The sequence below is a fragment of the Papaver somniferum genome, chromosome 11 (genome assembly GCF_003573695.1).
Source record: "Papaver somniferum cultivar HN1 chromosome 11, ASM357369v1, whole genome shotgun sequence".
In the NCBI taxonomy this organism is placed as follows: domain Eukaryota; kingdom Viridiplantae; phylum Streptophyta; class Magnoliopsida; order Ranunculales; family Papaveraceae; genus Papaver; species Papaver somniferum.
Window position 1 is genome coordinate 79,027,119 of NC_039368.1, and position 16,497 is coordinate 79,043,615.

At 35.1% G+C, this 16,497-nt stretch overlaps 1 protein-coding gene across 1 annotated transcript; it reads left to right on the forward strand.

Moving 5' to 3' along the window:
- Positions 1 to 12,307: 12,307 nt before the first annotated feature.
- LOC113320160 (proteasome subunit beta type-4-like) lies at positions 12,308 to 15,384 on the forward strand. The gene is made up of 7 exons (XM_026568096.1): positions 12,308 to 12,427; positions 12,508 to 12,554; positions 12,789 to 12,865; positions 13,802 to 13,931; positions 14,328 to 14,487; positions 14,608 to 14,793; positions 15,082 to 15,384. Exons 1-7 carry the CDS (start codon positions 12,422 to 12,424, stop codon positions 15,193 to 15,195), a joined length of 720 nt encoding a protein of 239 aa, XP_026423881.1. The 5' UTR covers positions 12,308 to 12,421; the 3' UTR covers positions 15,196 to 15,384.
- Positions 15,385 to 16,497: the final 1,113 nt, after the last annotated feature.

A 16,497-nucleotide genomic window follows, 5' to 3' on the forward strand; every position in this document is an offset into this window, starting at 1 on the left:
CCCAATATGTGTCATGCTCCTCAATAATATCTGTATAACCTGTCATGCAGTCGAGAAAATGTACATTACCTGTTATGCAGTCGTGCAAATGGATGCATGATCTATTATGCATCTACAAAATTTGTTGCATAACTTGTTATGAAGTCCAGAAAACAATTGCATAGCGTGTTATGCAACAACTTTTTTGTCACTATTGAAACTAACAAAAACAAAGACTACAACTTGTCATGCACCAATAATAATATCTGCATAACATGTTATGCAGTCGTGAAAATTAATGTGTAACCTGTTATGCATCCAAAAATATGGTCGCATAATGCATTATGCATTGAGAAAATTGTTGCATAATCTATTATGCATCGAGAAAATTAATGCATAACCTGTTATGCATCCGAGAATATGGCTGCATAATGCATTATGCATCAATTTTTTATGCATGCACTAAAATCAACCAAAACAATGGATACATAACTTGTTATAGATGCATAACTTTGTTATGCAAAGGCATAATTTGTTATCAAGTGGAGAAAATGGTTGCATAATTCGTTATGCGTCTGCAGAATGTGTTATGCATCTTTTTTGGTGGCCGCATAACGGTTATGTATCAAGTTTTCGAAAATTTTGCCTAAAATGATGATCACCTCCGATTTTTTCATGAAAAACAAAAATTTGATATTCTTGTTTGTACTCGTTGCGTAGCTCTTAAAAAGATTTCTAACGATATAAAATTTGTAAAATTCCAAGGCGCGGAATTTTAGATATGTTATATCCAAGTTGCTTTGCCAATTATACCCCTGATGCATAACCTGTCATGCGGATGCATAATCCATCATGCAGACATTTTTAATAATTTCATATAATTATGGGTGTTACGGAACTAAAAATTAATTGTGGATCTGACAATAAAAATATTATTTTTTTGAGGCCTGCGCCTAATTTTCGTTCCATGTAACACTGGGGAAGGCACCAACCAACCTGTACTATGAATTACACAAACAGCTGCCCGGTCAGCCGGAAGATTCTAGACTTAATGCCGGCTGAAATCCATATTGCTCTTTATGCATAAATTTATACGAATCTATACTTTTTGTTTAGATGGAAATAGAATCAATGCTAACCTTACAAGTCTTCTTGCTCTTCAAACGCCCACTTGATACGGAAGGACTTTTATGATTCGATAATCACCGTTGGAAAGGCTGAATTCAAAATAATAATAGACAGAAGAATAAGAATTAGTGTCGCGCGAGTGAACAATCTTTTTTGAATTGTGAACATAAAAAACAACTGTAGTTTTTTTTTTCTTTGTCATCTTTATAAGTTGATCTAGTAGCCGAGTCCGCCAAGAAATCTTAGCTCGATTGGTACTCAAAGTCTGGTTTAACCCAAAAGATCTTGGGTTCGATCCCCAGGAGCTGTCTGAGGAGATCATCAATATCTCGTACGGTATGGACCTGCCTACGCGCCTTCAACGTGGGTTCTAATGTACACTGGTGTTTTACTTAAAGACAATCCTCGAGCTAAGCTCTTAGGGAGAATACACCTGTATCCACCCGCCAACGTTCACATGATAATGCACATGGAACCAAACCCCACAATATTGATCATCCCATTTCACCCAATTTTTGCAAGTGTTGGTCGATGAACTAACACAAGTTACACAAACCAACGGTCCCAACACCAGGACAAGTAGCCAAAAAAAACTTCCTCCATGCAAAGATTAAAACTCTTGTGGGTACTCCTGACTTGTGGCTCTGTGAGGGACAATATCATCTTTTCTCCACTTCCAGTATTGATTTTTGATCGAAATGCATCATGACAACTATAAAAATGTTGATACAGTATCTTTTGGTCATACCCTTTCACGAATCATGCTTGCCATAGGGTTGTTTGCAAACCATATGGAGCTTCTGCCATAGTATTTAAGTATTATTCATGGCAGTTGTCCTATTTACACCTAAGCCACCTCTTAAAAATTGCAAGTGTGTTGTGGCAATACGATGTTTATGAGATAAAAAAGTGCATACGTCATCTAAAGGAATCACTTTGTTGGAGATTGGATCTAAAATAGGAGATGAAAATAAACACAAGAAGAATGGTGTACCCTGATTCGAAGGCTCGTTCGAATTTTTTAGATAATAATTCGATATTTTCCAATTAATAGGTCTCGAATTATGTTTACAGGATTCAATCAAGTCCTAACACCATAGGAGTGTATTTTCCTGACCCGACTAAGAAACACACTGTTTAAGGTTCTGTTGATGCTATTAGAGAAGAAGAAAACAATGATTTTTTGATGTGTTTTCAAGAGAAACAAACACCGCTATTTATATGGATTTCATGTCACTTGGAGGTGTTTGTTCATCACCGAACGACACCTTCAAAAGTCATCAATCGTGACTTTTGGCAGAGACGCGTCTGTTCAAAATTCTCAATGAAATTTGAATTAGGTTTTCAACCTAAAACCGAAAATTTAAGCGATATGTTGTCACGCACTCTGCTAAGCGGCGTTTCCCCCTAGACTCCCCGGACCCCCGCGGATAACGGCAAACAAAAATGCATCCTTTTAAAAATATCCAACACATTCTTCAGTTCAGTACGGTGATTACGGTACCATCTTCCTCCCATTGGGGAAAGATGAGGGTTCAAAGTCTCGTAATGTGGTCTCAGCAAAACATTATTACATAATCAATACTCGAAGTATTATCTATTTTGGTAGACCAAAATCACATTAGCATCAAATTACACTTAACAATAAATATTGCTTTGGAAAAAAAGGTAACAATAGATACCAAATAAGGTGCATTGCATGAGGATGATGTAAAGTACTTGTTGACAAACAAGGTGCATTGCATGAGGATGATGTAAAGTACTTGTTGACAGACTGGAGAATATAATGCGTGCTCTCATTTCAGACTTCTAAGGTGCTTTTATTCACGAGAAACAAATTGTGGATGGGTATAATAGCTAATGAATTTTTAGATAGCAGATTCAAGTCTAAAAATATGGAATTTTATGCAAATAGGCATAGAGAAAGCTTTTGAAACGTCAACTTGCAATCTCTATTTTGTATATTGTGAAATCGCAAGTTTGGAGCTAAATGGATCAAGTGGATACAAAGGTGTGTATCTTCGCCTCATCTTTCTGTTTTAGTCATTGGAGATTCTACTGAAAAGTTTAAACCCCTTAATTAAAAAATTGTTACGATGACTAATACTAAGATAATTGTCAACAAAATTACCTCTTTGGCGAGATAATGAAACCTTATTCTCAGAATCTTCAAGGACATCGCCAACATCACTTATGACTCTGAACTCCGAGAGGAGTGGAGTTGAATTATAGTTTCCAATTCCTGCAGAAGACTCACCAGGCTCAGCTCCAAACCCGAGTTGAACATCAAGAGAGAAAACTCCCACCCCAGATGATATTTGATCAGGAGCAATACTATATCCTCGATGAACTGGAAAAGGGATTAATACATTATGATGCCAAAACCGAATTAGCGCTGGTTGGAAGTGCAGGCAGAGAACTAAGAGGTACTGCAAAATAAGACAAAACATCGCCAACCAAGTCAGAATTGTCGTAACTGCGACCTGTGACAACAGATTTCTGAATCATATTCTTTAGAATGATCTCGTTCTCTGGACCGATATGGTTAAGAGATAAATAAAAATTGCGACGCAGCAACGGTCATTACTAGAGACATGGACGTAGCAAAGTTTTTAGGGGCACTAGGAAAGTTTACTGAAACAGGGGCCTATATATGCAAGATAAAAAAAAATCTTGCAATTTGAAATAAAAAATATCATAGATTGTCAAACCAAAGGAAAAAAAGGCTAAAAACACAAAGAAAACAACTTATCACATGATAAAATCGATATCCCTACCCCTGCACGAAATCATGAATTATATTATCAAAATCAATATTATCTAACATCTCAATCTCAATAGATAACATTGATAACTCGTTCAATCTTTCTTGTGACATCGTTGATCGAAGGTAACTCTTAATGAGCTAGCTTCAACGTAGAAAACTTATATCGGTAGAGACAACTGTGACGTGAATTCTCAATAAAATTTTATACGTATGTCTTTGTTATAAGGATTTTGTTATTTTGTGCATAAGAGTCAATCATTGGCATTGAAAATGATAAATAACAGTTAAAAAATATGAGAGATAGTGTGTTTTGCATTGGAAAAGGCAAATACTCATGGATTTTTTTTTAATTTTTCTTTATGCAAGTGCAAACTTGCAGATTAGAATTGATATTCAATAACTTCTAGATTCAAAAGATACAAAAACATACTTAAATACCAAATTTGTATGTCCATGTCGGTAAACAATAATTAATTAAAGTTAACAATCACCATTTGACAACAATAACAACACAACAGAAACTTAAAAAATCTTAATCAGTTAGTGAACCGTAAATGCTAAAAGAAAAAAAAATTGAACTAAAGCGACATTCGGCCAAAACATAAAATCAGATGTTCCCACAACTGCAATGTATGTAATCCACAATTGTTAAATCACGATTTTAAAAGTACAAACAAGATAAAAAAGAATTAGACTATCAAACGATGAGACTCAATTGACTTCAGTAGTTTAGTCTTCTTCTTATTTTTTAATTAGAGATCGTAGAAAACCCTATAACTTATAACACAGATGGAGCACGTTAAACCGATGACCCACAGCTTGTAGTCACCGATTCACATAACAAAAACATTTTCTTTCTCAAACATACATACAGCAACAAGATATACAATTTTGGGTCCCCTAAAATTTGGGGTCCTTAGGCCTTCGCCTAGCTGGCTTATATCCAGTGACGCCCCTGCCTAGAGATCGAAAAGTGATCTAGAATTATCCATATTTTAACTATAATGAGATAAACAAAAATCTTGACTCTAAAAGAAGGAGAAAAGAATATTTTTAATTACAAGAGCGGGGAGACACGTCAAAAGATGTCCTCAATCTTGGCTCATGAGCAGCTGGTGTAAATTCCCAATCGCCAGAGACAATAAACGGAAATAGTTCATTACCACTATTAAAATTAGGAGCAGATCCTGGTTCATCAATGCTGAAAATCTCAATCCCAAGAGAGATGTCAGGAGGCTTACTTGGAGAGCTTCATGAGAGACGAATCACTGGATATGGGAGCAGGGACGACGTCGTAGCTATGGAATAGCCTCGAAGATGTGATATTATCATACTCATTCTTTACGGATCTGTTGTGTTTTATAGATTTGTACATGGCAGCATAAAATTAACCGCATATTTGCCCAGTAAAGTAATCTATCATCAGGAGATAGTCACGAATCAATAGATAAAGGAGATGGGCATCTCAGATCAATAGCCCGCCGAGAATATGACTGGACACATCATCCACTCTCTCAACAAGAGGATTCAGGCGATCAATTCGTATGACACCATATTGAAGGAATAAATAATTATAATATAGGATATGAATTGGCCGAGCTAAGCATGATTGATAAAACCCACAAAGATGGATTCTAAGTTTAAAGATGCGAGGGAAATTTTAAAAACTTCGAGATCTCTGAAAAATAAAGAAAAAGATTGTAGAAGAAATTTACAGATCTAAAGTCAAGGTTTTAAAGGGAAAGTGGAAAGACATGACCGCCTTATCTCGTACACCATCTTCACTACCTAACTCTCAAAATTTAAAGACAAATGTAATAACGACGGCAAACACGGGGCATGCAAAAATATCTCATTAAAATAAGAGGAAACTCCTAGAGTTCCTAAAAGAGGTGTATAACACCCACTTAAAAAGACTCTTTGATCTCCGATAGAGGTGAAAATTATACCCATGTGAAAAAACGTGTACATGATAAGCAGCAGTAACTTTATCATCTCTCTAAAAATTAGCGGCTAATATTCCTTCAGAGAAAATTATTAAAAGCCAAAACTCGACATGTGTTGCATGATCAGAAAAGGTGGAGGTTGTGGATAGGATATCACCTAGATCACTCGCTGACAATCCAATATAATCATTAAAAGATATTTTTCTTTTGGGGGAAGAAAGAGGAATACTCGATCTTAACAGAGATATCCTCGATCTGAGCAAAGACCTAATACCTAGGTCATATCGCTTATTTATTTAAAAAATAATAAGATACCATCTTGATGAGTTGTTTAACATATCATACACATGAGCCGTTAAAAGCTTTTCGAAAGCCAAGTTGGCAAAAAAAGTACATATTTTAGACGAGCTGGAAAAAAAGAAGAGGATAAAACGAACCAAAGTTTAAATAAAATACAGTTCAAGGACTACATTTTAAATAAACTGGGCAAATATGTAAATGAAAAAATATAACATCAACTAACAACTGACAGCTGGAGCTTCATGGACCTCAGATCTTAGGATCTCACATTGAAATTGAGTAGTAAGTCCTCACATCGAGCATGATCTGAGATAAAGACTTAACAGGGGACGAGACACGACACACAATATGATGACGCGAGTTCTATAGCAATAAGTGGAGACAAGATCAAGGTTGTCATGATAACTACTTGGAGATCAAGATACTTTGAAGATCACAGGTTGAGAGATTAACCTACTACGAAGTAAAGTCTGAGTGGATCATGACATCATCTCCAGCTAGGTATAAGTGATCCCTTTGTATTAACGTGTTTGGCGCGCTAAACCAACTGTATTTAATCCCTCGAAGCATCACTTTTTAAACTAAGATGTATGATTAAGTCTAATTAAATAAATAAGAGTTAACTTTCTCTGATTCTCTCTCCGAATAAGTTGTGATCACCAACCTAAACATGAATTGGTAATCACCGATTGAACTAAAGATCAAATCATCTACAGACGAAGATCATAAACGGATCGAATCTGGAGATGGAACTAAACCAGTAATCAAATCATAAAATTGTGTAGGTACGTATTTCGTAATCTCGATAATCAGATAAAAATATGCATCTTCACAAATGAAACTGATATGAGTTCCATCTAAAGAAGAATTGAATGTTACAAAATTGTTGGTGGAATCAAAGGAATGTGTATATAAGAATGAAGGAGATGCAGGCGATGAAATTATAGATTGTTGAGTTAAAGTGGAACTACAAGATCTTGGTAAGGTTTCTGCTAGATTGGGCATGCTGTGTTGCATTATTTTTGTGAAACATTTTTTGTGATACACCGTCATAGCGCATTAGAGCATATGGATTGTGTAAATGGCTCATACCATGTACCTTTCAGATAAGTCAGAAGATTGACTAATCTGACTCGCTTGAGTTAGCTTACCTAATTGAGTTAACTCATCAGTTAGACCTGACTTGACTTAATGATACAAAGGATTTGGCAGTTAACCTGACTTTGACGGGACCTTGACTTGACTTTGGACGTTGACCGTTAGTTGACCGACTATTGACCAATGACTTTCCCGACGACCATTCCGGCCGTTTTTCCTACTCCTTTGATGATCAATGGAAATTTAGTCGAAGATATAGTGGAATGCGAGAAGGAGTATTGAGATAAAGAAAAAGATATAGACTGAGATTTTGAACAACCATTTATGTATCATTGTTATGTTAATTTAGATGGTAGTTGCACGTTCAAGATGATGATGAGGATGATTAACGACGCTATAAACTTGTAGACAGGAATTTTTGAAGTAGGTATGGTTTTCCTTCGAAATATGTGGGAACTTTTGTAATTTTCTTGTAATCATTAAGTTTATTTAAAATTTACGAGCATGATGTCTTTAATATTTGTGATCATTTCTATGTGTAATTGAAATGACAAGGATATCAAGTACACCACTATTTTAGCCAAGATGCATACTAGTATTTGAGTTGGAATTAAATGAGTCAGTAACTTAATAAACAAAACAAGAAGATGTCAAGGATAAAATGATATAGACAAAACAAGACATCCCAATGGAGAGTTCTCTACAAAGTCTTTTCAGAAGATGTTACATGATGAACGTGTCTCCTCCTCTCATTTTAATGATTAAAAATTAAGAAAGGTTATGGAAGATGAAAGATATCCCTCTAAATTAAAATTATCCTCTTTGTGGGGAGGTCACTACAATATGATCCCCCAATCTCTATAAAGATTGGTAAGTTCATCAAGGGAATCGATAAAAATCAAAGGTTAATGCGACTGAGGAAACAATGAAATATATGTTCATATTTTTCCATGTAGCCAAAAGTGGAATGCTTCACTTCTCATTTGAATTTCAGATATGATTTAAACCTCAATCTTACAGTTACGGATTGCTTTGCTAATTGGCTTAGTGAAACAAGTAGGTATTTGAATGGGGTGCTCGTACTCTCTGGGCTATTTGAAAAACCAGAAATGAAGCTACTTTAAATGACACGAAGCAAGTGTAAGAGGTATCATTCAAGAGGCTTGTTACTGGTGTAATTTTTCTTTATAATAAAAGACCCCAAAGAAGCCACATGGCGTTCCAATAAACATTCTGATTTGTAATGAAGCTATGTAATCATCCATGAAATCACCTTTTGACAAGTCATCACCATGTCATCAACGTTTTAAAAGACACGACTGTTAACCAAAATACAGCTTCACATGTCCTTTTAAAGGCAGCTTCTTAAAAATGTTACATGTCCTTTCAAAAGCACGTATTCGATAATGATTTTTGTGTAAATGTTCCATACATCCCAAACTTCAATAGAAACCAGTTACGAGACACATCTTTAGGGAACCATACACATACAAAAGCGCACTACAAAGTTGCATAACCCTAACTTTTTTTTTCATGAGAAAAATCTACAATCATGTATGGAATCTTTTCAGTGAAAATGAGACATCTGCCTTGCTTAATTCGAAACCTGAAACAAAATTCGAGTCCGAAACACCTGCGGTAATTGAAGAAATTTCAAACAAAGATATAGACAATCGATACAGAGGTGCATTTCAGGAAACTTTTCCGTGACAAACCAACAATAATAGTTGATGCTTTCAGAATAAAACTTTTATGGATGCATAAGGTATACAGTGAATTAATGCGTAAATAAACTTTTAAGAAGTAAGAGAGACACATTATAGAAAATATCTAACCAAATGCATATAGGTACGAAAGTAAAAGAGGTATTAAAAGGACATAGAGAAAATCAAGCATGTCAGTGGAGTTGTCATTCAAATAGAATGTATCAATGTAACAGAGGAAGAAAATAATTTCTCAAATAACAAATGCGCATGGCCCAGATCTGATGTTAGTTGATAAAATGTTAGTGGTAACTTCGTCTTCTTCCAATTTTGATTAATTACATATAACATCAATAGTGTTTATAACCTAATTTTTGAACTTTTGACAGAGACATCAAATTTCAGAACACTATTGCGGATCCATGGGCCAAAACTTGAAGAAACCGAATTTATTTTTCCTTGAAACTTCGAATTTGGAGTCGGAAAACCTTTCGGATTTTAAGAACATGTCACAAATGAACAGAAGATGTTTTGGAGATGAGATTTGATATACTAGAAAACCAAAAGAAAGTACAAATTCACATTCATGAGTTTGAAGAAATCCAAGGTAACCGAAAGAACATGATATTGGATGGGATACATTTGTGTTTAACGCGATTATGAATATTGTCTGAATATGAGTAAAATTCTTATTTTTATCCTAGAAGAATGCTTCAGAGATATCACCATACCAAGGGTCGTCGTCCATTCAACAATATTTGATCGAAACGTATACATGTTTTGAAGAGTCTAGAGTGCTATGAATGCTAAAAGAAAATCAAAGCTAAACTTTCCAATGGGTTGCATGATGTGATCATATCATGAAATAGTATACACGCTGAATGGGATTGTGTTGCCGTCGTTATTCACCTGGGGACCAAGATTTTATTTTACATCATTATGAATATGCAATCATATGTGCATATTTATTTTATTTTATTTTGATACGCTTTATGTGCATATTTAATTATGGTTACACTCTAGATTTGTTCATACCGTTCACAGTGTCACATGTAATACGAAGTGTATAGAATCCTGGAAGTAAACCAATTCGATTGCATCTCAAGGAATAGAAAATCGCCCCAGTATTGTCTCGAGTCAAAGAGGATTCAAAGGCATAAATTTTTGAAATGAAATAAAAACTAATGGTCACTAAAAAGATGCGTCATATGCAATTGATTCGAATCTAAATTGGAGAAAACTCGAATTGTACACCTGCTTAATTGGGATGGGGGAGAATTTTTCCTTAACTTTACCACCTGGTTTTGTTATAGGAGAATATAAAAATTATGAAAACCAATTTTGTATCGCTGGCTTTGGCATAGTATATATTATAAATTTCGTGAAATGAATTAAATGTAATTATTTTGGAGCAGTGCAATGTAAAAATGATGAAAACCAAATTTTATGTCTCTGACTTTCGCATAGTATTACAAATTTAGTGAAATGAACGGATATGTTTAGTCTGGAGCATTACAGTGTAAAAGAAAAAAAGTTGGCATGATTTATCTGGAGCTAGCATTATAATGTAAAAGAAAATTAAAACAAGTTGGCAGTATCTAAACACGTATATGATTTAATCTTTTAATGGATTTTTGTGGAAATAATAACTTATATGCTACAACTACTTGGACACAAATAGGCATGAAAGGTTAAGTGGACGTTAAAAATGATGCTCAAGTTTCCTTATTTGTCAGGTTTTCAGCTTAAAAAAATCAATGAAGAGAAAGAGTAGATCATTGCAAAATAATATGCGTTGATGAAGTACATAAAATTTTCTAACCCACGGAATTTTAAAGGAGCACATCGTTGGTAGTTCCCATCGGCTTTGTTGTTTCACGGTTGAAGAAGCTAATATTATCGGAAACTTTAGGAGAATATATCTTTTCTTTTTTCAAATTTTATGAAGAAAATGAATAAAGTGAGAATCATGCTTTCATCTCTAATATTAGTTAAACTTACACTTCACATAAACTTCTACTATTATATGCATCCGGTGCGTATGCACCAGGTTAGATACTTGTTTCTATAATATCAATTCTAAAGAGGAGAACATAGTTGAAGACCATGTTTCTACTGATGAAACCAAGCAAATAACCGGTGATAATAATGAATGGCTCCCCTGATGAGAAAGTTTACAAAATAAATGTGGTTGGAGCCTTTGGTGAAGGGTTTTCAGCTTATGCAGTCGTTGCAAGTGACCATCTATCCGGGTTTGAAAGGTGGGGATGTGAATCCTTAAACTGTCACATTCCCATCGAGACTGAAGCGAGAGCTTACGTTTTAGCTCTTCATTTGGGGATAGAAAGAAGGCTTTGAACATATCATTGTGAAAGTTGGACATTGTTAACATCCTCAACAAGACTTCTATTAAAATCTCTTGGAAAATTAGGCCTCAAATCTTGTAAATTAGAGAGCTTGTGAAGAAAGTTCCAAAAGTCGAATTCAAGTTTGTTGGGAAGAGTGGTAACTCTGTTGCCCACACTCTTGCCAGTTAATGTTAACAAAACCCGATTTCGAGTTGGTGGTTACTTTCTTCTCCTTCGTGTATTGCTTTCATCTTCTGACTAGCTCTTTTCCTTTATTTTTCTCCCGTTTTTCTTTAGCAATTTTTTTTATAAGAAAAATAAATAAATATAAATATAAATACTAGGTGCTGGTAGGTTTACTTTTCATCGTTTAGATATTCCTATTCAAAAAGGTGTCGGAGCTCAGCTTGTTGTTAGGTTGCCAACCAAAAGTTTATAATTTTATCATAAAACATATGAATCACAATCTTATATTAAAAACAACAACAACAACAACAACAACGAGGTTTCTTAAAGTTTTCACTCAACATTCCATTTCACATCCCAAGAAAATTCATAGTATCCCTGCTTAAGTGTAAATTAGTTTTGCTTTGATTGTCAGGGAATGGAAGCAAGAATATATGAACACGATATATGGTTCCTTAGATGTACTAGCAGAGAACCTTACACCAGCTGAATCAAAATTTCCAAGACTCACTCTACTTGCAGAAAATATGACAACATCAGCAAATCGAGATGCCATACCCACAACAATTATACGAGTCGACTAATTATGATCAAGAATAGGGTATCATGTTCACCAAGGGACATGTACCATGCCAACACTAATTTTCTTTGTTCCTCACATTACAGCTACATGCTAGCACTTAGGACTCAAAATAGAACGCAACTCTCTTCTTGGCTCGGGCAGTGCCACTTATCAGACTCAACTCAAAATTGAATCCATGGAACGTCCGGAATCCGGTCCTCGGCCGTCCTTACATGAATATTGGGTTTGGCCATCTTACTAGTTAAACACCGCCAAAAGCCCATGAATAGCCCAGAGTATCAATAAGCATAGCTTGAACGAAGGGAAATCTTAGTTTATAAAACACTCATCCATCTGTGCAGCTGTACTTCCCCCAAATACCATTAACCGCGACCAGAAAAAAGATGGAGGTAACAGTCATAGATCTTCACTTCTGTTTAATTCAACATGTCTAGATCTGTATTTGACAATACTGTTGTTGTTTATGCAGAGAATCGAAGGCATGTTAGGCCCTGAAGACAACAAATCAAGAACATTGTAAGTTTTCGTTAAAACCTAATTCAGACCATTCTGTAGTATTTTGAGTCATTAGGTTTGATTTGTGGAAGTTTTTTTGAAAGCTAGGGTTAGGGTAAGTATTCCGACTGTTATTCGAATTGATGGGGTATTAGGGAAAATTCTTTTTTTGAATCTGGGTTTTGGTTTTAGGGTTTTGTTATGGTTGAATAATTTGATGCGTGGGGTTATGATGGAAGATGTTTGTTTGTGCAGGAGCCCTTATGTGACTGGAACATCTGTGCTAGGTATTAAGTACAGAGACGGAGTTCTCATGGCTGCTGATATGGGAGGTCAGTTGTGAAACTTGTTCTTCTGATTTTTTTTCAGTAGATTGTTGTTTATAATAGTATTTGCTGATGGTTTACTAGCTCTATGAAAGTGATGCCAGTTGAAGTGTTAATTAGCTTGCCTAAGAAGTAAGATGAGTTACAATTATCAATCAGGGGAAAGGAATTTTCACTTTAAATTTGAAAAGATCTTGTATTTGCAAGTCTGAGTTGGGAACATCAGAATCTTAGTTCCGATTAGTAAAGTCTTTTGTGTTTTGGAGTACTGTTTTGATCATGTTTAATGTTGAACTGTGCAACTAGGATTTGTAAGTTGAAGTTTTGGATTGGTTGTCTATCATACGGATGAAGTTCTGCATGCTTATGTTCTGATACTCTCTACAACTAGGCAGTTTGAAAGGTCAATGTGTTGGATTGAATTATATGAGGTTCTTCTGGTATATTGATAGGAATCGGCCACAACAACAACGTGACTAGTCAAAGTTAGTTTGTGTCTGTGAATGCCTAGTTACTGTTTTGGTTACTTGCTTTTAACTGTCCTGGTCATAATAAGTTTTGTCTTTGAGTGACAAGGTAAACAGTTGAATACCAGTTAGGGTATCGGTATGGGGTTATCCAAAAATATATCAATTTTGTTCCTACTTTTGGACTGGTAACTTATTTCGTATCCATGAGTTTGGTTATGGCAGAATTTTGTTTACGTGGTTGAATATATATGGGATCCAATTGATTTTACTATTTTGTGGTATTTTATAGTCTACTCTCTTAATTCTGCCAAGTACTATTGTAGCATATTTATTTCAAGTCCTAGCCAGTGAAGTTGCAGTGTTCGTGACTACTTCACTGGCTGTTAGGACTGCTTTCTGTGCATCGGAAGTTATGTTAGTCTGCAGTAGCTAAAAAATGTTAATCTATTGAATTTTTGATGGAATATGGCAGGTTCATATGGTTCAACTCTGCGGTACAAGAATGTGGAACGAGTTAAACCAGTTGGAAAACATACTCTTGTCGGTGCCAGTGGAGAAATAAGTGATTTCCAGGAGATCATGCGTTATCTGGATGAACTTATGTAAGACCATTTATACAAGTACATACATTTGTAGTCATGTTATGTTGTATTATTACTGTGTTCGAATCATTTGAAATTATGTTGATCTACTACAACAGGGAAATTATTGGTTTTAGAATCTTTGGATGGAAATTGACAGGTTTATAGGGATCTCCTGGAATCACTTGTCTCACCACTTGCACCAGCAAGACCATGTTTTTTGCTACTGAAGAGATCAGTGACTTCCAGTTGATCATGCATTATCTTAACGACTTACATAACTGTCTCCATTTTGAAGTTCATACATTTAAAGGCATATTATGTAGTGGTTTTGCACTGTGTTCCTTGACTCATCTTTTAAAGGGCAGTGGGATTTAGTATTTTGACTCATAATCTGTGCGTTTTGATATTTTTCAGCTTGTACGACAACATGTGGGACGATGACAATTCTTTGGGCCCAAAAGAGATTCACAACTATTTAACTCGGGTGATGTATAATAGGCGTAACAAGTTTGATCCACTTTGGAACTCACTTGTCATTTGCGGAGTAAAAAATGGCAAGAAATATCTTGGCACGGTAATGCAACACACCATACATCTGTTTATTGCTTTAAAGTTCTTGTACTTCTATTTTTGGTTTGCTGATCATTACTTTCAGGGCTCTTGATAAGCATGGATTCTTGTTAATCTTTTTTAGGTCAGTATGCTAGGAGTGCATTTTGAAGACGATCACATAGCAACCGGCTTTGGGAATCATCTGGCCCGGCCAATCCTTCGTGCTGAACATAGTAATGACATGAGCTTTGAAGATGCTGTTAAGTTGCTGGAGAAGTGCATGCTCGTACTTCTTTATCGTGATAGATCTGCAATCAACAAGCTTCAGGTACATTCTTAATCTTGAAACATATCAGGATGTCTCTGACTTTCTCGAACTAGCTGAAAGTTTTGTCAGCACAACCTTTTAAAACTGGTTTTATATGGCGTATAATGCATCTAAGTTGTTATAATACATATAAACATGCGTGTCATCATGTTGTTCATCTAAAATTTGGGTTGTTGATCTTTTTGTCCGACTTAAAGTGGTCAGCTGTTCGAGTTTAAATTTACAAATTGCTTACTACTTTTTATATGAAGGAATAACTTAGTGATATGTTTGATTTTGAAATTGCAGATCTCGAATATTACTGCAGAAGGGGTCACAATTTCACAGCCTTACTCTCTGAAAACTTTCTGGGGTTTGTCGGCCTTCAAAGATCCAACCAAGGGTGCCCAAGGTTCATGGTAGTGACATTGTCCTTTAATGTCTTGACATTGATATCCCCTGTCTGGATTAAGATTTATTTCATATTACTGGATTAAGAAACTCATATGTATTAAAAGTTGACCTTTGTTAAACTATACTGTTTCTTGCATATGAAATATTGGACGCATGTTTTAAAATTTATTTCATTAAGAATGATATTATTTAAAAACTAAATAAGGTAGTGACCCTAAAAACCTCTGGAAATTTTGGGACTAATATTAGTTAGTATCAGCGGCTTTTTAAGGTTAGAAATAACATTTTATTGTTAAATTAGGATAATGAAAGAAAAATGATAATTGTGCATTCATATCATTAATCTGTATATCCCAACTCTTGCGCGCATTGCCAAGAACATGGACAGTAGTTCAAAAGGACTTGGCAATAGAAAAAGAAAAGAGAACGAAGATAACCCCAGTCTGTTGCAATCATTTTCAGAGATTTTTTTTGTTATTGCCTTGTTACATACAAAATTTTCAGATAATTTTCAGAATATTTGAGGCTTCTCTTTGACGAATTATTAGTACCAACCTAAGACACCAGAGAGAGTAGAAAAGTACTTCAAGAAACTTCTCCAAATGGTGAATATGAGACCTTTTTTTTTTTTAAAGTTTTAACGTCAAACACATTGTGGGTTCTCATTGTTGATGGGGGTTACGAGATTGGTCCTGCACGTCCTAGTCCACCATTTTACGAGAGAGAGGTTGTTTTCCATTGTATTATATACTTCACTAAGGTATGATCCGTGCCGTAACGGCACGAGATCTAATTATTGTGCCGATGCATTGTTTAGGAATCTTGAAATCTGGATATGAACATGTCACCCACTTTAGATTATTTTTAGTATGCCCAGAAAATCGAAAAACCTCATCAACAACATTAACGCACTTTACTCAGTTTACTCACCGGTGTCATCTAAATCTAAGTACTAATTTGGGTTTAATCCAATTTAGTTTAGAATTCTTAGTAGTGAAATACAAAACTCAAAAAGAACAAACCAAAAGAAGATCTATTAATTGGACCAATGCCGTGTTGTTGTTGTGCGTCAGTGACTTATGTATTTGTAATCTACATTCATCGTGATATATTCGACTTGATTCTGTTTTTCAAAGAAATTATATATTAACAGTTAACACTACTCCATTCTGGGATTTTGGGTGTCTGATTCCACCATTGTCATTATAAATTCTTTAAAACCTCAATCAACAACAGTATAAACCATAACCAGAGTACAAATTGCCAGAATATGACAACAAAAAGAAATCAACAAAATGTTATTAAGTTTGC